At 38.4% G+C, this 24,198-nt stretch overlaps 1 protein-coding gene across 1 annotated transcript in view; it reads right to left on the bottom strand.

Moving 5' to 3' along the window:
- The window catches only part of LOC106089896 (protoheme IX farnesyltransferase, mitochondrial), a 50,092-nt gene extending 37,533 nt beyond the window's left edge, over positions 1-12,559 (bottom strand). Inside the window, exons 1-4 of the mRNA XM_013255889.2 lie at positions 12,485-12,559; positions 12,333-12,429; positions 12,083-12,275; positions 11,327-12,013 (exon numbers count right to left, since the gene is read on the bottom strand). Coding sequence (XP_013111343.2) covers positions 11,327-12,013; positions 12,083-12,275; positions 12,333-12,407 — 955 coding nt within the window. The 5' untranslated portion in view covers positions 12,408-12,429; positions 12,485-12,559. The remainder of the gene's footprint in view (positions 1-11,326; positions 12,014-12,082; positions 12,276-12,332; positions 12,430-12,484) is intronic.
- Positions 12,560-24,198: the final 11,639 nt, after the last annotated feature.

Raw genomic sequence — 24,198 nt, 5'->3', positions numbered from 1 at the left:
GATGGTCTAATCTTCTTATAATTTGCGTAATCATTTCCTGGAATACCATGGGCGCATTCGTCAAGCCAAAAGGCATGACGTTGTATTCATAAAGCCCCTCTGGTGTTATGAATGCAGTGTACTTTTTGCATTCCTCTTTTATGGGTATCTGATAGTAGCCTGAAGTCATATCCAAAGTGGTGAAATACTTGTTTCCCGCCAATAACGACAACTGTTCCTCGGCCACTGGCATAGAATATTGCTTTTTGATCGTTACAGCATTTAACGCACGGAAGTCAGTACACATACGACTTCTTCACCAATAAAACTGAGGCGGCATATGGGGAGTTACTTTGACGAATAATCCCACAACGTAGCAGCTTGTCTATGATGTCAGATAACGTTTGTCGTTGACTGAATGGAACTTGGTACCTCTTACCAACTACCGGAGTATCCGTGGATACCGATATTTCCATACAGGTATTCTTACATCGTCCTAGGTCTTCTAAGTTCTCTGCAAAACACTCTTTGTGCGACATAAGCAAATTGTTTAGGGTGTCCTTGTGTCCCTCACCGATGTCTTCGCCAATGTCAAATTTGTTTGTTTCTGCAGCTTCGACTTTCAAAATTCCGTACTCAATTGTTAGACGCTTGTCTTGCTTGCATAGCACATCTCTGCCCAACAGAACATCATATGGCATTAGTTCATCAGGAACCACAAAAATAGAAACCTTCGTAAGATCCTCGTCTATCATAATGTCGCATTCAACCATTCCTTTGGCTTCGATTACAGATCCACCAAATCCTTTCATTCTCTTTAACTTTGGTTTACAATTTGCGTTCACCGGGACTGCAGATTCTTTAATCAGGGTGAAGTCACTTCCCGTATCCACGAAACCCAGAAACTTTTCCTTATTTATCGTTACCTCCTTCATCACAGGTGGGCATGACTCTACACTTGGGTCACCGGACATTGCAGCTACATTTGTCCCTTTAGACTTACACTGAGATGCCTCATGTCCGACCTTCGAACAGCTTGTACATTTTAGTCTTCTTTGAGGTTGTGGGCAGTTCGTAGATATGTGCCCAAAATTATTACAATTGAAACATTTTGGCCCTTTGCTTCTAGCACCAGATGTAACATTCACATTTCTTCCCTCGTCGTCACCGCTTTGTTGCACCTTCCTCATGACCACTGTCGTCGTTGGCAACCCTTCGAGTGACCTAAGCAGTTCGTTGCAGGTTTGAAGGTTCATGGCCAAAAGCGTTCTTGTCATTCAAGCCATTGATAACATATGACACAATGGATTGATCATCGATGTCTCCTTTTCTTCCAATAGCCAGCATCGAGTAGTAGTATTGAACTAATGACTCACCTGGGGTCCGTCGTCTAGACATCAATTCACGATGAATATCGGCAATACTTACTCGGCATGGAAAATCTTTGAAGAACACTCACTTAAATTTCTCCCAAGTCGTTACTATAGGAAGAGTGTCTATCCACATCTTGGCAACGCCTTTCATTTTGTGATGTACTGCAAACAATGATGTTTGATCTGACCAAGCATGCATTTGTCTTAGCTTTTCAATTTTGTCAATAAATTGCGTGGATGTGACCGTTTGATTGATGGGGTCAAAATCTGGTAGCATCACAATATAATCCTTCAAACAACCTGATGTATTTGTGGTTGTTGCTTGGTTTCCACTTGGCGGTAAACTACCACAATTCTGCACATGAGTACGGCTTGTCGTACCTTCACTTCTTCCAGAATTCACCGTCAATTGCTGTACACTTTGCGCCAAAGACATCACCACGCTTCGCAATTCTGCCATTTGCCTTTGCATTGAATTTTCATTGGTCTCGGCCTCATCAAACCCTCGGAAATCATCCTGCGATTCATTATCGTCGATTTCTACTTCGTCTGATCCGCATAAAGCCATTTGAGCAGCAATCTTATCAGCCTTATTTCCCGATTGCGGTAAATTCCTTTCCCTTAGAAGTTCGTTCAATTGTGCCACCTTTAATGAATTTAACTTTGCTTTCATTCCTAAAGCTTAGTTTTTCTTCCTTTCGATTCTAGAAAGTACTTTTCTTCGTCTGATCCTCTAGAGTACTCAATCACTTTTTTTCCCAAAACAGCCGTTAATTTTTCCGTCTTGGTCTTGTGTTACTCGCTTTATAGTTCTCGTTAAGAAACTTGCAAAACTCTTCTTGAAGCAGCCGTTGACTTGCTTTTTGTTTTGAACTCGTGTTTCTCCTTTTTTTTCCCGCACACACATGCAAACACAAAACTCGTTGCACTCCCTTGTGAGTGACGAAATTCACTTTTGAATTCCTCTCGTGTGTCTGTGTGGCTGTCAATGATACTCGTTCCGTTGAATGTAGTCGTGTATTCTCCCTTATTTCAGCCGTGTATCCTAAACACACATAAAACCGTGGCGTTGATTTATTTCAATAAAATAAACTCCAAACTTGGATCTCTTATTCCGATCCCACTTCTGAATTTGTCAAGACTGCGAGTTAATGTTTAAAATGTGATTTATTGATATAAAAGTATGTGTTTATTAAAATACAAGAAATAAAGAATTTGTCAAGACTGCGAGTTAATGTTTAAAATGTGATTTATTGATATAAAAGTATGTGTTTATTAAAATACAAGAAATAAAGAAATTCAGTAATACACGACACGTCTTCTCTCATTCGCGGCTCAATGACAACTGTCAACCGTCGTTGACAAACGCTTGGTCACATAAGGATCATCAAACTCCTTGGACCACCGTTTTATAAAACCAAACAATGACTTTGCCTTATTGATGCACGAGTCAATGTACAAATTAAAACGTAATCTACCATCCAAAATAACACCAAGATCAGTAAAGGAGTATACGTTATCCAATTTATAAGAACCTATATAATAGTCACCTAGAATAGGTCTAACCCTGAAAAGAGATAACTTCTTGCATTTCTTAAGATTAAGGGCGATGCCATTAACACTGCACCAGTCCACCAAAGAGTACAGATCGCTCTGCAAGCACAGTAACCGATCTGAAGGATCCAAATTACAGCTTCACATCATCTGCGAACATTAAAATCCTTGAAGACTTAATAACTGCTGGAAGATCATTTATGTAAAGAACGGATCTAAATGACTGCCCTGTGGAACACCAGAATAAGTAGCTACATATATCCTTGGAAAGAATATTATTAAAGTAAACTTTCTGTGTACGGTCTTGTAAATAAAAAGTTATCCAATTCAAAAGAACAGATGGGAAACCCATTATGCCAAGTTTAAACAGTAAAAAATTTATATTGGGTTGCCCAAAAAGTAATTGCGGATTTTTCATATAGTCGGCGTTGACAAATTTTTTCACAACTTGTGACTCTGTAATTGCATTCTTTCTTCTGTCAGTTATCAGAACACCAGAATAAGTAGCTATATCCTTGGAAAGAATATTATTAAAGTAAACTTTCTGTGTACGGTCTTGTAAATAAAAAGTTATCCAATTCAAAAGAACAGATGGGAAACCCATTATGCCAAGTTTAAACAGTAAAAAATTTATATTGGGTTGCCCAAAAAGTAATTGCGGATTTTTCATATAGTCGGCGTTGACAAATTTTTTCACAACTTGTGACTCTGTAATTGCATTCTTTCTTCTGTCAGTTATCAGAACACCAGAATAAGTAGCTATATCCTTGGAAAGAATATTATTAAAGTAAACTTTCTGTGTACGGTCTTGTAAATAAAAAGTTATCCAATTCAAAAGAACAGATGGGAAACCCATTATGCCAAGTTTAAACAGTAAAAAATTTATATTGGGTTGCCCAAAAAGTAATTGCGGATTTTTCATATAGTCGGCGTTGACAAATTTTTTCACAACTTGTGACTCTGTAATTGCATTCTTTCTTCTGTCAGTTATCAGAACACCAGAATAAGTAGCTATATCCTTGGAAAGAATATTATTAAAGTAAACTTTCTGTGTACGGTCTTGTAAATAAAAAGTTATCCAATTCAAAAGAACAGATGGGAAACCCATTATGCCAAGTTTAAACAGTAAAAAATTTATATTGGGTTGCCCAAAAAGTAATTGCGGATTTTTCATATAGTCGGCGTTGACAAATTTTTTCACAACTTGTGACTCTGTAATTGCATTCTTTCTTCTGTCAGTTATCAGCTGTTACTTTTAGCTTGCTTTAGAAAAAAAGTTTAAAAAAAGTATATTTGATTAAAGTTCATTCTAAGCTTTATTAAAAATGCATTTACTTTCTTTTAAAAAATCCGCAATTACTTTTTGGGAAACCCAATATATAAATTAATTTTTGTTTGTTTGTTTGTTTGTATGTTTGTATGTTTGTTTGTGGATTTATAAATTTGTTTGTTCCGTATAGACTCAAAAACGGCTAAACCGAATTCTTTGAAATTTTCACAGATTGTGGGCAGTGGTCCGGAAGGAGCAATTGGCTATATAATTTATTGATATCGACCCCAAAATAAAAGGGAACCGATCAGGACAATATGGGACTCAAATGAAAGGTATTCAGGAGTAGACTACGAATTTTTTATTAAAAATGGGATCCAAGTAATTGGGGACCCCAAAATAAAAGTAAACCGATCAGGACAATATGGGACTCAAATGAAAGGTATTCAGGAGTAGACTACGAATTTCTTATTAAAATTGGATCCAAGTAATTGGGGGGCTGCCCCGACCCCAAACCCTCTAAAATAGGTTTATTGAACGAAAATGACAATATGGGACTCGAATGAAAGGTATTCGGGAGTAGATTACGAAAATGGTTAGGAAGGAGGAAAAGGCTTTTTAGTTTGTTGATATTGGAAGGGGCGGACCCTTCCTCGCTACCCAAAAACACCACTTTGGCAGTTTGGCGCACAATTCTCATAAAGACGCCCTCCATCAAACGGCTGTATACACCAATCATGACAACATGGGGTTAAATTAAAGGTATAAACTTGTAAACTGCGAATCTGATCCCATTATTCTGCTCATATATCTAGCGGACCACCTCACCCCAAAACAGTCGATCAATTATAATGACTTAACGGGACATTGTGTGATTTAATTAATATGTGGGGACACAAATAAAAGCAGGTCGCCATAGCGCCGAAATTGTGATATTCAGCGTGATAACAGGAGTTGCAAACCTTAACGTTAAGGTTGCAACCATTTTTAGCTCAACGATAGATAAGACCAAACGAGGTTCTCGGCAACACTTCTTTGTTAATGTAGGTTTAATAATAAGAACTATCGCCACTGCACCAAATATATAGACTGGCAAGTTAGTTCTTTACCACAGAAAATCGTTTAATATAGCAATTTGATTAAAAAAAGACTAAGTGATGACTGTTTAATAGGTAGTCATATGGTATGGTGGTTGTCTATGAATGACTATTCATAGACGATTTAAGCCAAATTTTTTGTACTATCTTATAGTAACCTAAAAACAAAAATTTGGTATCTAAATTTCGGATGGGGTACCTAGGGTGGCCGCCTCACCCTCGAAACCTACCAAATAAATTTATATACCACTCACGACAATATGGGACTCAAATGAAAGGTATTTAAGATTAGAAAACGTATCTGATATCCAATTGTCGGACTAAGTGTTTGGGGGACCACCCCCCGTGTCTTATTTACTGGCCATGGAAATATGGGACTCAAATGAAAGGTTTTTGAGTGTAGAACACGAATCTGATATCCAGATGTGGGACCAAGAGTTTGAGGGCCCGCACATCCCCGAGAACATCCCCCAAAGAAGACAAATTTACGACCAAAGCTATATGGGGCTCAAATGAAAGGTCTTTGGAAGTAAAGCAGAAATCTGATATCAATATTCGGGAAAAGTTTCTATGGAACCATTCCACCTCCATAACACCACCCAAATAGGAAGTATTTGCTGACCATTGCAATATGAGGCTCAAATATTTTCAAGGCCAAGTCACTAAGTAGCCCCATCCCCTAAACCGGTCATGTTTGCCGACAATGGAAAAAGGGGCTCAAATTAAAGGTATTTGGGAGTAGACCATGAATCTGATATCAACATTCGGGACCAACTGTCTAGGAGACGTCCCACCACCATAACAACCCCTAAATAGGACGTATTTGCTCACCAAGACAATTTGGGTCTTCAAGGCAGTGGAGCTCGATATTCATAACAAATTTGATATCCAATTTTGAGGCCAATGGCAATATGGGTTTCAAATAAAGGATATATATTGTAGATTTATAAGAATAGCGCACGATGCTGATATATTTTCAGGGCTTAGTGTTTTGGTGGACCACCCCACTCCCCAAAACACCCCTAAATCGGGCATATTTACTGACCATGTCAACGTGGAGCTTAAATGAAAGGTATTGGAGGGTAGAGCAAGAATTGATACACACTTTCGTGTCCAATTTTCTGGGAGATCGTGGACTTTATGACTCGGAAGAGCATATTGGTCGCAGCGATCCAGGAGACAAAGCTGACCAACACCTGCAGCTTGCACACTTGTCACGGTTACAATGTGCTACGTAAGGATCGCTCAAGGAATGGAGGTGGGGGATTGGCCTTCGTAATACTCCATTCCGTGCAGTATAGACCTATCTCGCCTGCGCTTGACGCTAGTGACCCCTACATGGAATGTATGGGGGTAGCAGTCAGGTCTGGTACTGCCGAGATAGAGATATACAACGTGTATATACCGCCGGTTGGTAGCTGTGTCCCGATTAATGGCCAGGCTTACAACCCCGACATAAGTGAGTTGCTATCTGGCCATAATCGTCTGGTTCTAGGGGATTTTAATGCGCATCACACGTCATTGCATTCTCCCCTAGGTAACGACCGGCGTGGCATAGCTTTAGCAGAGCAGATAGATAGCTCCACGTTTTGCACGGTGAATGAGGATGTCCCTACTAGGATTACGAGGAGGTGCAGCAGCTCGCCAAACATCTCAATTGCATCCCCTGATCTCCTGAGCGACGTATCCTGGCAAGCCGTCATCTCTTTGGGGTCAGACCACCTCCCCATAATTCTTACCATCGACCGACCACCCGACTTCATAACCTCTGAGCGCCGGACGTTTATCAATTATAAGAAGGCCGATTGGACTGGCTTCAGAGAGTATACCAATCGCCGCTTCAGTGAACTGCCACCCCACTCTGATGTGCTAGGGGCCGAGAGGAAATTCCGAGACATCATTAACGCAGCAGCCGCTCGCTTTATACCAGCCGGTCGAATACCCCAAGTGCGGCCCAATTTCCCGGCGCAAGCAGTGGTACTCGCAGACGAGCGTGATGGGATTCGTGCTATGGACCCCACTAACCCCAGAATCAGCGAGCTGAATCTGGAAATAAACAGGGTAGTCAACAAACATAAGCGGACTTTGTGGCTGGAACACTTGGAGCAATGTAACTTAAGCACCGGTGCAGGCAAACTGTGGTCTACTGTTAAGTCACTCTCGAGCCCCGGTAGACTGGCTAACAGGACCTCAGTCACTTTTTGCGAAATAACCGTGACTAATCCGAAGAGATGCGACAGGTTGTTCAACCGTCAATTCATTGTGCATCCCGAGAGAGACAGGGCAAGGAGGAGAGCCATTCGCCGTATTCGTGGTCTCCGAAACGATGCACAGCCATCACCATTTACCGTGGGCGAAGTGACGAATGTCATCCGTGGCGCCAAATCATCTAAGGCGTTGGGCCCCGACGGAATCCCTACATTGATGTTGAAGAATCTGGATTCACCTGGAGTTGAGTACCTTACCACTGTCCTCAACCGGTCTTTGAACACTCTTATAGTTCCCGATGTCTGGAAAATGGGCAGTGTGATCCCGCTACTGAAGCCTGGAAAAGACCTGAGTTTGGGGGAGTCGTACAGATCGATCTCCCTTCTCTCACCAGTGGCAAAGACGCTTGCGGCATTACTTCTCCCGAACCTCGTAGGAGAATTTCCATTCGCCGAGCATCAACATGGATTTCGAAGACTGCACAGCACAACAACAGCTTTGCATGCCATCACCGCACACATTTGCCGTGGCTTCAATCAGCCCAGGCCATGTGATAGGACGGTCCTCGTGGCACTGGACCTATCGAAGGCATTCGACACGGTCAGCCATGCCAAAAGTATTTGAGGACATCACCAACACGTCCCTCCAGCCAGGCCTGAAACAATGGGTCGCGAATTATCTGTGTGGTCGCCAGTCGTTTGTGGAATTTAGGGATAAGAAGTCGAAGCACCGTAAAGTGAAACAAGGGAGTTCCGCAAGGTGGTGTGATATCTTCGGCACTGTTTAACCTTTACCTACCCTCCTTTCCACCCCCTCCAGGCGGCATAGAGATCGTATCATATGCAGACGATTGTACGATCATGGCATCCGGCCCCCACCCATTGATGACATCTGCGATAGGTTGAACGTCTACCTCAACGAACTTGACTCATATTTCGCTGCAAGAAATCTGAAGATATCCGCCACCAAATCTTTAGCAACATTGTTCACTACAAATACGCGTGAGGTGAATACTGAGATGGCTGCTATGGTCGATGGGGAAATGATTCCGACCATCAAGTGTCCCAAAATACTTGACGTCACATTTGACACCTCTTACACATTCTCCCCACATGCCACACCAATCTGCGATAAAGTCTAAAGTAGAAACAAGGTCCTCAAGTCACTTGCTAGCAGCACTTGGAGTGCAGACAAAGAAACCTTGTTGACCAGGTACAAAGCAATTGGCCGGTCTGTGGTAAGTTATGCAGCGCCAGTGTGGTCTCGTCAACTTTGTGACACGCAGATCTGTCAGAATGCCGCCCTCCGAACTGCGACTGGCTGTCTCATCAGCTCTCATGTGGACCACCTCTATCAGGATACAAAGATCCTACCAGTGCGAAGACATAACTACATGCTGTCTAAGCAATACATTTTGGGCTATTATCGCAGAGACCATCCAAATCATCATCTTATGGATAGATATTCACCGCCCAGAAGCCTTAAGGTAGATTTACATGATCTAGAGCGTGAGGTTCAGCGTTACAGGAGAGAACCTCTAGATCAAGTAGGTCTAGACAACATTCATGCAGATGCGGTAATTGGATACCGGGTGAATGTAGTCCTTGGAGAACGACCGCCTCCCACTGCACCTGAAGAAATCGAACTCCCCCGGCAAACCAGAGTAGTTCTGGCTCAATTACGTTCCGGCAGATGCAACCGCATCAACTCCTACAGAGCAAGGATTGATGCCGACGTGCAAGATGTATGTCCCGATTGTAACCAGGGACCGCACGATACACGTCACCTGTTTAACTGCCCGGAAAGACCTAAATCCCTGTGGACGCACCCCATCTTAGTCGCAGATTTCCTGGGTCTTACCACTCGAAAGAATCAAGCAGACGAAAGATAGAACACAATACAACTGCTACAACAACAACAACTAGACAATGTATTTATGTATATTATATTGTTATTATGTTACTAGGTAATGTGTTTATGTGTTTGTATGTTCGAGAAATTATTTTTTCAAAATTTACTTCAATAAAATACTGCAATCTAATAAAGATGGGTCCACGAAACTTTGCTAATGTCGCTAGGGATAGTTTGGTGATGGCAGTTGTCGACAAGGGCGAAGAACAGGGCTGCATACCTAGGAATAATTGGAGTGGGATAATCAATGGGTGGGGGCCTGATGCCATTGTCGTCCACATATGATACGATCTCTATACCGTCTGGTGGGGTTGAAATGCAAGAGAGGTGGAGGTTAAACAGTGCCGGAAATATCACCCCGCCTTGGGGAACTCCCTGTTTCACTCTACGGTGTTTCAATTTCTTATCCATAAGTTCCACAAATGACTGGCGACCACAGTGACATATTGGCGATGTCGTCATAGAGTTTGGCATGGCTGACCGTATCAAATGCCTTCAATAGGTCCAGTGCCACGAGGATCATCCTACCACATGGCCCAGGCTGATTGAAGCAAATGCAAATGCAAAATTTGCCCATGAACATTCCACTAAGGAACAGGGGCAAACTTCTCACATATCAATGAGTGCAGTCCGATTCAAGTTGGTCCCGCCAGGATTCGAACGCAGGCGTTCAGCGTCATAGGCGGACATGCTAACCTCTGCGCTACAGTGGCTGATTGAAGCCACCTCTTCAAAACTCATTTAACAATCTCTCCTTTGTGTGTTGCATTCGCTTGGCCATTGAGCTCGACTTGAAGAACAATGAACCAGAAATTGATTCGCGCGACCGGCTGTTAAAAGCCAAACAGATGAAAAAGATGATAGCACACCCTGAGCACGGGGAACTTAAAAAATAAAATGCTTTCAATGGAAGAGGAAAAGCTCGTTTCCAAAACAAAATCCACCACATGTGTGATAGTCATGTTGACGTCGGCACGTTGGCAAAGAAATAATATGAATGCAAAGACCATAGATTGGGTTTGGAGTTTGTTTGAAGATATATTGCCCAGTGAAAAAGCTACAGCGAACAGTCTGGTAGTAGCAGTTGAGATTTAACATAGAATTTGTGTTTATGATCTCAACTATAAGTATTACGAATAACAGGCTGTGAACTGTAGGCCGGTCAGACGGAATGACATAGTTCATAATTCGATGTGTCTGTGCCGATGAGATAAAGAAACCCAGTTATCGAAACTCGTCTACCAGTGGGGTGATATGTGTCCTGCCTTGTCTGAGGAACTGGCAATTTCCTTTGTGTGTTTCATTGGCTTGGTCATTTAGCTCGACTTGAAGGACAATGAAACAGAAATTGATTCGCCTGACCGGCTATTAAAAGCCAAACAGATGAAAAGCATTACAGTGTTTTGTTGTATTGTATTTTTGTAACTTATTCCTTTTTTTAATAATTACTATTATATAACTTTCAAATTGTATTTTTTGTCATAATCTATTATATCCGTATAATTCTAATACAGTCAATTATAAGATTTTAAATCTTGTTGTACTAGTTATGATCGATTTGAACGTTTGTGTTCTTATATTTTAAAAATTCCCATCCAATAAAAAAGGTACATAATTCACAATAGAGATTTCGATTATGATTCGATTTTACTCGTTCACGTATGCGGCAATTCTTCATGGACTTCCCAGAAAAAATATTTGCATTGCTGCAGCGCATCAAACTACATAAAATATATTCATTTCAAAGAAATCGGTGAATGGGTCGTAAACTGCATTTAATATCAATTAAACTTTTAATGGGATATTCGTATACAGATTTAATAAACCTCAAACTATTTAATTTCTGTACTATTTTGAAGAGCTAGTAAACTACACTAAATCACCGGAAGTAAATAAAATTTTTATAAAACAAAAATTAGCTTTAGTGTACTCACCTAGATACAAAAAATATCCATTGAGAGGTAAAGCTTCCAAAGCGAACCAATAATTCGTCACATCCATTATAGGTGCTATGCTTGAAAGCAACATTATTACAAATGTATATCGTAACGCGGTTCTTCTACACAGAGCTGGATTAGTAACAGCCATCATTTGATATCCTGCACGGGAATAGTCCGGCCTTAAGTTCCACGATAACGCATTGAAGTGTGGGAACTGCCAGGCAAATAACAAACCTGCTAAAATCGTTGCCCCCATGTCAATATATCCACAGCATCCAGCCCAACCAATTAAGGGTGGTATGGCTCCTACTGCCGATCCAATCCAGGTGTTTAAAATAGATACTCTCTTCATTGGGGTATATATCGACGTATAGAGTATTAAATTACTTAAACCCAAGCCGGCTGTAAGGCCATTAACACCACAATACAGTATACTTAAACCGGCAATACCGGAGACAATAGCGAATCCCATCGCATGTAGTGGGGTAACTTTACCAGTTACTATAACACGGCTTTTAGTCCTGGACATTTGGGAATCAAAGGGAACTTCATGGAATTGATTGATAGAATTTGCTGAGGCAGATACAAGACCTGTACCAACTGTACACATAAGAAACGATGCTGCATCAAAAGGTGCCGGCGCTACTGCATAACCCGCCATCGTTGTTATAACAACAAGTGCTGCCAAAAATTTGTATTTTATCAATAGTAGTGGCTGTTGGTTACTTGCTCATTTATATATGTTCTTACTTGTTAATCTAAACTTTGAAAGCTTTTTGTATTGGTCAAGGAGTTGGCCTTTTTCCACACAAGGGCTTGGCTCCCATACTTTCTTTTCTTCGTAATATGTACGTCTACCATTTAGTTCGCCTCGAGAAATGCTATCCTTCGCATCGAATTCAGTACTTGTGCCCCCTAACTTCTCTGCGCCGGCTGCAAAATTCTTTAAACGTGAAAACATAAGAAACGTTTATATAATATAAGTCACATTACAACTTACACGCAGATATGTCGAGCTCAAATTACCAGGGAAGAAAATTTTATACGATGGCCTCATCTTAAATACCTTAAACATATTTGCGATTTATACCTAAAAACTACAATTTTCTTTCACATTAAGACTAATAAAACAAACAAATGAAATAGACATACATATTTAGAATATTACTGATTTTGCATATTTTTGGTGTTGTGAAACTACTGAATACTTCGATAACCAAAAAGGCTACCACGTTTTGAAAAATACCCGATAGCTTCTAAATAGGTGTTTTCGGGCACTTTTTCAGTAAACATTTGAAGAAGAGAAAATTTCTAAACTGAAAGATCGCGATGAATTTTATTTCGTGCATCGCGCTGTCACCCGTAAAGCCTATGACTTATGACTTAAAAATAATTTACCTCGAGTCGTTTCTGTGTAGTCGTTAATAGTGTAAAATTAAACCAAGGATAGCGAGGGGCCAAAGGGGTTTCAAACGGTCTCATTACTTCAAATTAAAAAAAGGCGTAAGTTCTGATATTGACCGTAACTACTGGTACGAGTGTTAAGGGATGTTTCCTAACTTCGTAAATGCATTCACTCGGAAAAGAGGGCTATGTAGCAGCTGCAGACAAATCTGGTCTATACTCAAATGTTGCACGTGCATCTTGCTGTAACGGCGAAAGCGTATTTTTGGGCTCAAATACTTAAATCGGTAGATCGCTTTATCCAAACTCAGCATGGTTGTTCATTAAAATCGGGGGAAAAGTGCGATTTAATGAACTCAAGATTTCTTATCGGAAGATTGGTATAAAAGGATAAAGGCTATTTTTGCACTTAAGGCTGTGGAGTGATTTCAACATATAGACAGACGGACATGTCTAGAGCCTATATGAATAGTACTTTGTAGCCTTGAAAATATATAATTTGATGTGTTGGCCAAATGGCCAACATTGTGGGAATCCTTGGGTTTGCTCTGCAAACAAAAACAATACAAACAAGCACCCCCTTATGAATTTAATTTGTAAAAACAAATTAAGAATGAAAAAAATCAATTTTAATTTTGGAATACGCCTGGACATGTCCAACGTCCCACCAAACGTTTGGAAGTGACTTTCTCACTCCCTCCCACAATTGTCACTTTTAAGATCCTTTTGTACAATAAGAGAATTTGTAGAGATTTCAAAATTTGAAACAACAAAATACATTACTATCGGAATTCTATCACTCATGTTTCGCTAATTAGTTTCTTATAATCAAATGTTATTGTTACAAATTTAAAAATAGATTTGTTGTTGTTGTTTTAGACGCTGACTCAAAAAACCTCACACGAGAGAATGTATGTTTACTTAGCCTTCTGTAATGAAGGAAGACGCGTAGCACAGAGGTATAGCATACGCCTCACAACCGTAAGGTTGGCTGTTGAAATCCCAGTCAGGAGAATCATTACAAATAAAATCTTCGACTATCAATTACGATTTGAAATAAATTAGAAGGAGAAATAAAAAATCCTCATTTTAACAGGTAAAAAAAATAGTAGGCAAAAAAAATACTTATTTTTATTATAATCGAAATCGAATTTCGAACTTTTTTAGTCCCTATTCAGTCATTCATGGGTATATATCGCCAAGTGGCACGTAAAAAATTATATCGCCTGCGATTGTTTTCAACTTCCTTGATTCCTTGAGTGCGGATTTAGAGACTCGCACGAAAGAAAAAATTTGCAGGGGTTAGACATATAAAATTAAAAGTTGCAATGAAGCTAATAATATACGTACCCTAAAACGCTGATTCTGTGTTTGTTCACTCATACAAACATGTTAGTAAAAACAGTAGAAATGTTTGCTGAAATAGCAGAAAGTATGCTGAAAATGGGACAGCAGTAATTTGTTGCTAGAACAGCAAACATTTCCTGCTATTTTCGAAATTTAAAAAGTTAAAAAATGCTCAAAAATGCCATAAATATTTTAAAAATTTAAATTCCATTGCGGGATATTGTCCGGCTTATGTCCATTGTTAATGCTTTCTATTCAAAAAATAGTATAGCAAAAAACATTTAAAAGTCAGCAAAAATTTTTATATTCCAACATTTTTTTCAAATTTATGAGCATATATCTTAAAATTTGCTCAAATCTTCTAAAATTTGCTAATATTTAATCGAATTTAAATAACAGCACACAAAATAAATACTACTTTTTAATATATGCTTTTGGACAAAAAAGTAACGATCAAAATTGCCAAATTTTTTTACTAATATATAACAAATGCCTAAATTGTAGTTTCGAACTAAACAAATTTTTAATGGATTTATTCCAAAGTTGGATAAGTTATGGATAAAGAGTTTGTGTTGGAAGTCGTTGTGGTATCTTGTGTTTTGCTGGTAATGAAATTTGGGACTATTTTTACGTAATCCTGGCGGCTATGTTAACATCGTATTGACATCAACTGCTTTTGCAGAATCGCAAGTAAGTATAGTAAGGTTAGGTGGAAGAAAGAGGGTACAGATATTAATTTGCCCCATGTCACTATGAACTTACATCTAAGCCAGTAATCGGCTTGTTGTGTGCTCTAAAAACTATAAAGTAACCTCTAAAACGAAAATTTTAAGTTAGAAATTCCTTGCTACTTAATAATTGTTTTCAATGCCACTCCCCTAAGTTGGTTCATGTCTGGTATTGTGTCTTCACCTAAGTGTCAGTATCTGTTAGACGAGAAAGCCGGGTAATAACAAAGGAAATTCTCCAACGTCTCATCATCTTCCCCGCATGCCATACACATTCTATCACTTGCCGCACCGATTTTACATAAGTGAGCTCGTAGTCATATGTGTCCCGTTATGTTACCAATAGCTATACAGACCTCCTTCTTGCTTCCTTTCAGTAATAGCCTCGTCTTTTCACGATCTGGATCCCCCATTGGATTTTCGCCTTCCTACCGACCGTTTCGCTCTGCCACAATGTTGCACGCGCATTCGTCGTCCACTCCCTTAACTCGGACTGCGGTCCCGAAAGGCTTCGGGTTAACCAAGTTTATTGACGGCAGTCCTCTTACCTTCACCACCAAATCGTCTGCCCTTTCATTTCCCCCCTTTCCCCTACTCATTCTTAAGGCCAGTACTATATTTGGTTTTCGCGTTGAAACTCCATATAAAAAAAAAACGAACGCAAAATTTTGCCGAAATGTGTTCGTTTCATCATAACTTGTTTTTTCATCTAGGAAAAATTTACATTGAGAGCACAACCACAGTCGCTATGCAACGAGTCATTTTCTTATGCAAAATAAACGTGATCGCCAAATTCCTAATTGTAACTGAGTGTTTGTTAATATTAGTGACGTTGCTCACATGTATTGACACTGGATGGGAAAAAATAAAGTGCATAAATAAGTATTTTTTTAAATATAAATAAATAATCCCGAAAGAAAAATGAATATCTCTTTCACAACAAGCAACTCAATCAATCTGTTCGAAATAATGAGGTTTGTGAAATAATGTCTTGTGTTTTTGGTCTTTTAATTACAACAAACATATTTGGATAAAAGTGGAAGATGCTGACAAAGGCTTTTGGAACATTGCGCTTTTTTAACTTATAGCAGTGAAAATAATACAAAATCTAATTATTTCTACAAATTAATGCTAAATTTGTCTCTTTTTTAAATTGCTTTGTGTTTCATTATTTATTAATTACGAAGGGGTGGGTTTTGGTTGAAATAACAACAACATACATGAATTTCCGTATGAGCCAAACACTCACATTTGTGTGTACACATGCACTGCTAAATTGTTTGTTGCCATATTAGTTTTTATATGTAAATGGCAAAAGAAACCTATGTAAATGGCAAAAGAAACCTATATGTAAATGGCAAAAGAAACATTTTGGCCAAAAAACCAAAAAAAAATCAAATGTGGTAACCTTGTCAAACCAACGAAAGTACGATTTTCGGAAATTCATTTCACAAAAAAGAACGAAGTACCAGCCTTAACACTTCACTGTTCGTTACCTTACAGTCCTGGTTGTTATTGCCCTTGTGGCAATTTTACTGTCGGTAAAGATGCTCACACTCGACGTCCTCGTGTTAGCACCTCACCACTTCACACATTTCGTGATCGCTCGGATCTCCGCCTGCAAGACCGTATTATGATCAGGCAGTCAAAAACATATCTCAGTCTCTGGGTTCTCAATGTAGACCCCCAGGCCCACTTTATTTAAGAGGTATGGACACACAAGCAACTTGCGCCATAGGCAGATGATAAAGTGCATAGAATATTATAAAAAAAGCAATAAAATATGACAAAAATATGTTTGGTTCAATTTAAAATGTTTGGTATTTTTACGGTAGTTGCGGAATGGGAGGTGGAGTTGATGATCTTTAGCACCGCAGACGATGTGAGTGGAAACAAGCTAAGAGCAAAGGGCGGTTAGACGTTGAAGGATCTGTTACCATATCCAATGGCCCCGCAATACTAACTCTCAGCCGCTTGGGTCCCGAGTGCCAAGTTTGCAATATTGTGCCCTTGATTGGTTTAACAAATTTTTCATCCCAACAATCAGCCAAATTTAGTCAAATATAATATATCCAATATCCGCTATTATAACGCCACACATGTGAGATAAAATGTTGCATACCAAGTATTAAACAAACTTTTTTTTAAGTACTGACTTCGGTTTTTCACACGAACAAAAGTCAAAACTATAAAAAAATGGTGAAGGATAATATAATGCGAACACATTCCGTACAAGTTGTACTGTGTTATATGAGGAAAATAGTAGCGACTGTCGCTGCATCAGCGTGAATTTCGCATAATTTAATTGAAAATGTAATAAAATGCTCACGAAATGGCCGGATTCTCTGCTTCAATACTGTTGTCTTTGTTGTGTGTTGTTGTTTGACTTTTATTTGTGTTCTGACAAAGAAAAGAGTCCGCTGATTTCACAATAATTTAATAGGCATTTTCGCTGTGAATAAAGTCAAAATAGGAGCGACATGTTTCTGCTCTTATACAAATGTCGCTTCAATTAATTGCCAATGTAATCAAATGCTAATCAACTCTGTTTCAATAATGTTGTCTTTGTTGTTTGACTTTTGTTTGTTTTCTGGCACAGAATAGAGTCCGTCGGGTTCAGCAATAATTTAATATGTATTGTCGCTCCGAATGAAGTCAGAATTAGGTAAGATTAATCAATTTACAGGTAGGGGGATTTGGCCAACAACAAAAACCTGAGTACACTTTCTTTCAAAATTAAAATCAGTGCAGCTCTGTTTTTGACAAATAGTAGATCTGTTCGCGTACTTTTTAAGTAAAAATTTGCAGAAGAGTAAGAGCCATTTTACTCTCTTAAAAAAGTTTGCAAGCAAAAGTACGCGAACGACTTCCAGTGAAAATTTGCAGAAAAACAGCTGATTTTTGTTTTGGTTGGTTTTTTATTTGCTTACTTGGAAAACAATTTTTTAAAATAAAAAATTCTGCCGATAATTGTGAGGTATTTTCCTTAGATAAACGTCAATTTATTGATCCGAGAGTAAAAAGGCTAGTAGGGGAGCCATTCGTATATCCATGATCTCCGTGCCGCTGGACAAACATCACAAATTACCGTGCAATCCCATGGCTGCCGGTTTTACGTACCGTTCTGTTCTCAGCCTATCTGAAAACTATTATAGTACCCGATGTTTGAAAGATGGGCAGACCGATCTCCTTTCTCTCATCAGTAGCCAAGACGCATGAGGGACTACTCCTCCCGATCCTCTCGTTGGACAATTTCCATTCGCCAAGCATCAGCATGCATTTCGAAGGCTGCAAAGGACTACAACTGCTTTACATGCCATCACCGTATACCAAAGGACACTTGTTGTGCTGACAAAGATACCTTTGCTAAAAATAGGCGGAAAAGTGGTACTCTGCTTATAGCGAGGAAAATGGCAAAAAAAACTCCTATAGTGGCAACACTTAAAACTATAGCCGGATTCATTTTTGTTTGTTTTATTGGTTTCAGTAGATCTTTTTTCTTTATTTATGTGAGAAAAAGTATGCAAAATAGAGAAAACAATAAATGCAGATAAAGAAACGTGTTTTGTAATGAAAGCAAAAACATTACATTGCTATCAAATTTCGCTCACGAAACAATTGAAAATTTCAGCGTCTATTCCGAAAGCAGAATATAATACCAACCCTAACCTTCTAAAGGTTGGTACTATATTCGACTTTCGCGGTGAAACTCCATATAAAAAAAGGAGCGAAAAATATTGATGAAAAGTGTTCATTTCGCTATAACTTGTTTTTTCATCTTGGAGAAATGTACATTTCACGACTCCCAAAAAGAGCACAACCAATGTCGCTGCGCAACAAGTCGTGTTCTTACGTAAAATAAACGCGATCGTCAAAATTCTTATTGTAACTAAGTGTTTGTTAGTGTTGCTCACGTGTATTTACTCGGGGTGGAAAAAAATATTATATGTTGTTGCATAAATAAGAAACTATTTGTATAAAAATATAAATAAATATGCTTCTGAAATAAATAACAAATACACGTTTCTTTCATAACCAACTATTGTAATATATCTGTACGAAGTAATATTGTGAAAGAAAGTGTTGCTCTTTTGGTCTTGCTATTACAACAACATTATTTTTATATTTACAAGTGGAAGATGCCGGCAAAGGCTTTTGGAAATTTGTGCTTATATAACTAATACATACGAAAAAACTACAAAATCTAATTTTTTACAAATAAAAGCTGAATGCGTTTCTTTTTAAATATTTTTGTGTTTCATCATTTATTAATTTCGAAGGTCTGTAATTGGTTGGTGCCATATTAATTTTCATATGTAAATGGCAAGATTTTGGTCAAAGAAACCCAAAAAATTACATGTGGTAACTTGTATTTTCATTTAAAGGCTGCTTTTCATAAAACAGCTGAGCATCTGCTCAAAGTTGCAAATTTCCGCTGGCAAAAGAGTTCCTCTATTTTCTAACTGCCAAAATTCGCTCTCTCTCTCTCTCGCGCTCTCTTCTGCTGGTAAATAAAGAACGCGAAAGACTTCCAGTAAAAATTTGTGCAAATTTGCAAAAATTTTTGAGTTCCCGAACACAGTGAATAAGCCAGGTCCGGTTTTGACAGATAGTGCTTCGAGCCATAGCTCAAAAATCCATTTAAAGGCAGTTATTAACTCAAACAATTGATTTGAAAGTTGTCCCTTTTCTCAAATAACATTTTTACCAATTTAATAAAAGCAAATAATTGATGTTTGTTGCATTATTAAAAAATATTTTATTTTATTGGATTAAATTGCAGATAAAACATGTAACATATTGAAAAAAATTTATTTCTTAATTTATATTTTCTAAAAGAAAAATTGCCTTTCCTTTATGAGTATCTCGTCATTGTCGTGGATACCGTCCGTAAAATATGAAATGAACAAAATAATTTATATACATATTAAAGTCAGTTGTAATAAATACCAATCTTAGCATTTTGCACACAATACCACATCTAGATCCACATGAAGGAATGCCGAATTTGTTGTCATCCGTCATCAGGGTCGTTTACCAATATAGTCTGTAAATATAGTCTGTAAAGGGACAATAACATATTCAAATAAAATAATATTTATAAATACCTTGTCTACCTTCTTCCATGCCCTCAAATTTGTTTTGTTTGTAATGTACTTATTAAATTTGTTCTCATCATAATTGTTTTCTTCTTTACACTATTTCAGGATAACACTTTAAAAATATATCGTTTTTACCCAATATTATTATTTCATACATCGTTTTATTTTATTAAGGGATAACTAAAAACCACACTTTCTATTGTTCTTGCTATTTTTTTTTGTCTACCCACGCGACTATATGTGTATGATAGGAACTTGAAATATATTTGGCCCATTGCACTTCTTCGCATTAAATAAAGACACAACAGAACGCAGGAATAGATACTCACAATTTGTATTTTTAAATAACAATTTAATTCGTACAATTAAAAATGTGTTCAACGTATGGCATCTTAACCAATCACTTGCCATGATACAAAAATAATTGGATTTCAATGTCTAAAATAATTAAAGCAATTAACACCTTGTTTGAAAAGTCAATACCACGTTTGATCGCTCAATTGTCTGCAACCCACCACAATTGCTGCAGACAAAGAAGACTATTTATTTGCTTACTTATTTCCCATGTGAGTCATGGTTATTAATATTCGAACGTTTTCCAGCTGTGGGGTATATTCCATGACATAATTACCAGGTAGTGTAGCGTAAACTGTTGAGTACAATTTTTTCTCGCGAAGTGCATTATCTGTCAACGAGTTTTGGTTGTGTGTGAGTATTATAGTTAAGAACCATAACTCACACAAACATACTCAAAATCAGGGTTCCACTAAATGCATGGTGTCAGATTGGATTTACATTATCTTGAGCTAAAAGCGCTACAGTAAAGACCCTCATTCATGAGAAAAATGTCGGAGTCGACAAAAACTATACCGGAAAATGCCTTTCTTGGACACCATTAGGTAAAATATATATTTTTTTGTATGAAGACACAATACTATGTTTTCTAATCAATATTGTCTTAACTTTTCGCAGCTGTCATGGTTAAAAGTGAGAGGCTACTATAGTGAGAATCTCAAAAGACAGCATCAAGTGCAACAACATATCAGCCTGGAGAAAAAATATTCGTGAAGGATGGCTGCGGCAAACCTCTACTGTGTAAATGCAGATATTGGAGAACACCAGGCAATAATATTCGTACAAATATATGTTTTCGAAGCAGTGTAGATACTGATATTAGCTTGAGAAATTGATCAATTGTTTTGATCAGAAAACTGATTGGAAGACGTTACAAAAGACCGGAAAGTGTTAGCAATATATAATTTAGTAAATTTTAATAATTAAATATACACGGAGGCCACCGTGGCGCAGAGGTTAGCTTGTCCGCATATGACGCCGAACTCCTGGCTTCAAATCCCGGCGCGAACATCCACAACATTTTCAGCGGTGGTTATCCCCTTTCTAAGCGATCTGGATGGTTCAACGGTAGGAAATAAACGGCATCTTCCTTCTTCTGTTACTGTGGTATCATAATGGACGAAAACGTCTAAGTGAGTCTGATGGCTGACAGCCACTTAAACCTAACCTGACATATCCCATTACTAATGTTGGCTACATTTGTAAGGTATCCTGCCATGTTAAAACTTCTCTACCAATTGGTGTCGCTATGCGGCACTCCGTTCGGGCTCAGTATTAAAAAGGAAGTCCCTTATCATTAATGGAATGTTCATGGGAAATTAAGTAGTAAATATACAATATTTGTCACTTATACAATAATAAACATTACAATAAAACTATAAGTTTTAAAATATCAACTCGAAGACATACTATTACAGTATTAACTCGAAGGGCACACTCCAAGACTGTTCGTGTCTTCATCGTCCTGGTTGTTACAGCACTGATGGCTAACATTCTGTTCGTAAAGATGTTCACACACGATTTCCTCGCGTTAACACCAAACCACCATCATACGAATTTCATGATTGCCCAGATCTCCGCCTGCAGGATCGTAATATGATCAGGCAGACGAAAAGAGATTTCAGTCCCACATGGGATAACTATGAGCATCACACAGGCTAATACGTTGAGCTCCAATCTGTGTGGTGTTCTTCGGTGTCACGAGAAACTTAACTGGGAGCTACCGGGCATCCATAGATTGCGGATAGTGAAATGCTCCGTGCGGAGTAGCTGCTACTAAAGTCGCAGACAATCAGCGGTATCAAGTGGAGAGTCTCAGTGAGAGACCGGGTGGCACCGACTCTTGCTTAAATACTGAGTGCCAATGATGCTCGATACGACAAGGCTCCTTTAAATAACCAATGGCCATCATGTTCGCGCGGCGGTCGGTTGTTTAGATAGGAACGAGCTTGCTCGCATAAAAGAGTTTGCCGAGGATCGCCAACTCCACATGCAAATGTGGCTACAACAACAAAAAGTCTCTGAGTTGTCAACGAACACACACAGGCCCAGTGTGTCCTCTAGCTTTGATCCATCCGTGTAGCATGAATTTCCAGATGGCAATACTAGGGTTCCGTCAATCCAAGCCAATCCAAGACGGTGCCGCTGGCAGTAGTGCCTCGCACTCGGTTAGTATTATGATGTCGTCTCAGATACCCGATCCAAAATCTCTTCCATTCCTTCTAGGTTTCCTATCGCCAACCTACCCTTTCTCATCGCCTTAAATCTCACAGAAATTGCAATTAAAAAAAATTTACTATTATTTTTGTTAGTGACCACTGTTGTTCTATAATCTCTTACGTGATTCTTGCAGGTGGTTATGGTCAATATGTTTCAAAATGCAAATAGAACAATTTAATTTCATAATTTTCATAAACTATTGCAAGGGAATACTGCAGATTTGTATTATCTTTGTCCCCTTTCGCGTTCATCGGCGTCTCTATCCTCTGTTGTATACGTAAACTTTCAAGAGTATACCTCTTATTTTCATTCCTCTCTCTGTCAAGAATTCTGACAGCTTTAAAGTCAATGCTGTGTCCCGTCTCTTTGATGTGTTGTGATAAAGCTGTGCTTTCTTTGCCTTTCTTGATGTCTGCTTCGTGTTCTGCCATTCGTATCTTCAGTTTTCGTCGATTGGTGCTCACATAACACATTTTGCATTGTTCCCCTTCTTTGCCATTGCACGTCAATTCGTAAACTATTGTACATTGTCTAGTTGGAGTTTGTCTGCTTTGGTAGTTTTTGTTGTGGACAATTTTTGTAGTGTCTGGTTTGATTTGTATGCGATTTTTGTTTTTCATTTTTCTCTGTTTCTGTTAATTTGGGAATTTGTGGTACACTGTGAAAATAATTTTTTTCCGATGATGTTTTGTATTTGTATTTTTTGGGGTGAATTGCATTCTGAATTAGAGTCTTTTTAAGTAAAGTTGGAAAATTGTTTAATTTTAAAATGGTTTTTATTTTTGCTACAACTTTTTTGACAAAGTATTGTCTTCATCCTTTTAGGTTGTGTTGAGTTGTAGTTCATCATTCGTTGCCTTCGTGTACCAGTCTGTAACTATTTTGTTCTCCTATTTCGCCATCTACTTCTATTTCTAATGCAAATTTAATTTTCGTGTGATATGTGTTAAGTAACCTTAATATTCCCTGCTCGTCCTGTTTTTTGATTATTCCCAAGAGGTCGTCCACGTATTTCGTTAAAAACTTACTTTACATATTGCGGCTTCTAAGTTTCATCTCTGCTTCGTCATCTTAGTGTGTTCCTTGACATACTCCCACTTACTCCTGATGTTTTTTATAGCCAAATGTGTTGGTATATTTGTAAATAATGATACCACGTCAAATGATACAAGTATATCGAAATTCTCCAATATCACGTCCCTTATTCTTTCTTTTACCTCCATAGAATTTTTGACGTTGTATAATGAATATGTTAGTGTTTGTAATAAATTACCGATGCATTTTGATAAATTGTAGCACGGCACTTTCGTTGAAAAAGAGATAGGTCTTAGAGGTACATGGTCCTTGTGTATTTTCGGCAAGCCATAAAGTTGTGGAGCCAAGACTGTATTGCAAACTAACTTCGATCTTTCTCATTTCGTTATGTTATTGTTCTTATACAGTTCTTTCTAATTTCATTGTAGGATCCTCCCTTACAGTCTTGTACGTGTTGTTGTCCTCTAACAGTTTTCTCATTTTGTTGTTGGAAACCTCTTTGTGTGTTTTTTGAATTATTTCTGAAGATCGATATCCTTTTGTCCTTTTTAGCCCTAGTTATGTCCTTCTCGGTGTCCTCTTTTAACGTCTGTATCCATTGTTTAATGTTTGCAATCAGAGGAACTGGGGCGAAATTGTTTTTGCAGAACTGTAGAGCGAATTTGTTATCCAATGA

The sequence above is a fragment of the Stomoxys calcitrans genome, chromosome 3 (genome assembly GCF_963082655.1).
Source record: "Stomoxys calcitrans chromosome 3, idStoCalc2.1, whole genome shotgun sequence".
Classification (NCBI taxonomy): Eukaryota; Metazoa; Arthropoda; class Insecta; order Diptera; family Muscidae; genus Stomoxys; species Stomoxys calcitrans.
The sequence above is the reverse complement of the archived record's forward strand: the minus strand, read 5'-3'. Positions and strand labels throughout refer to the sequence as shown.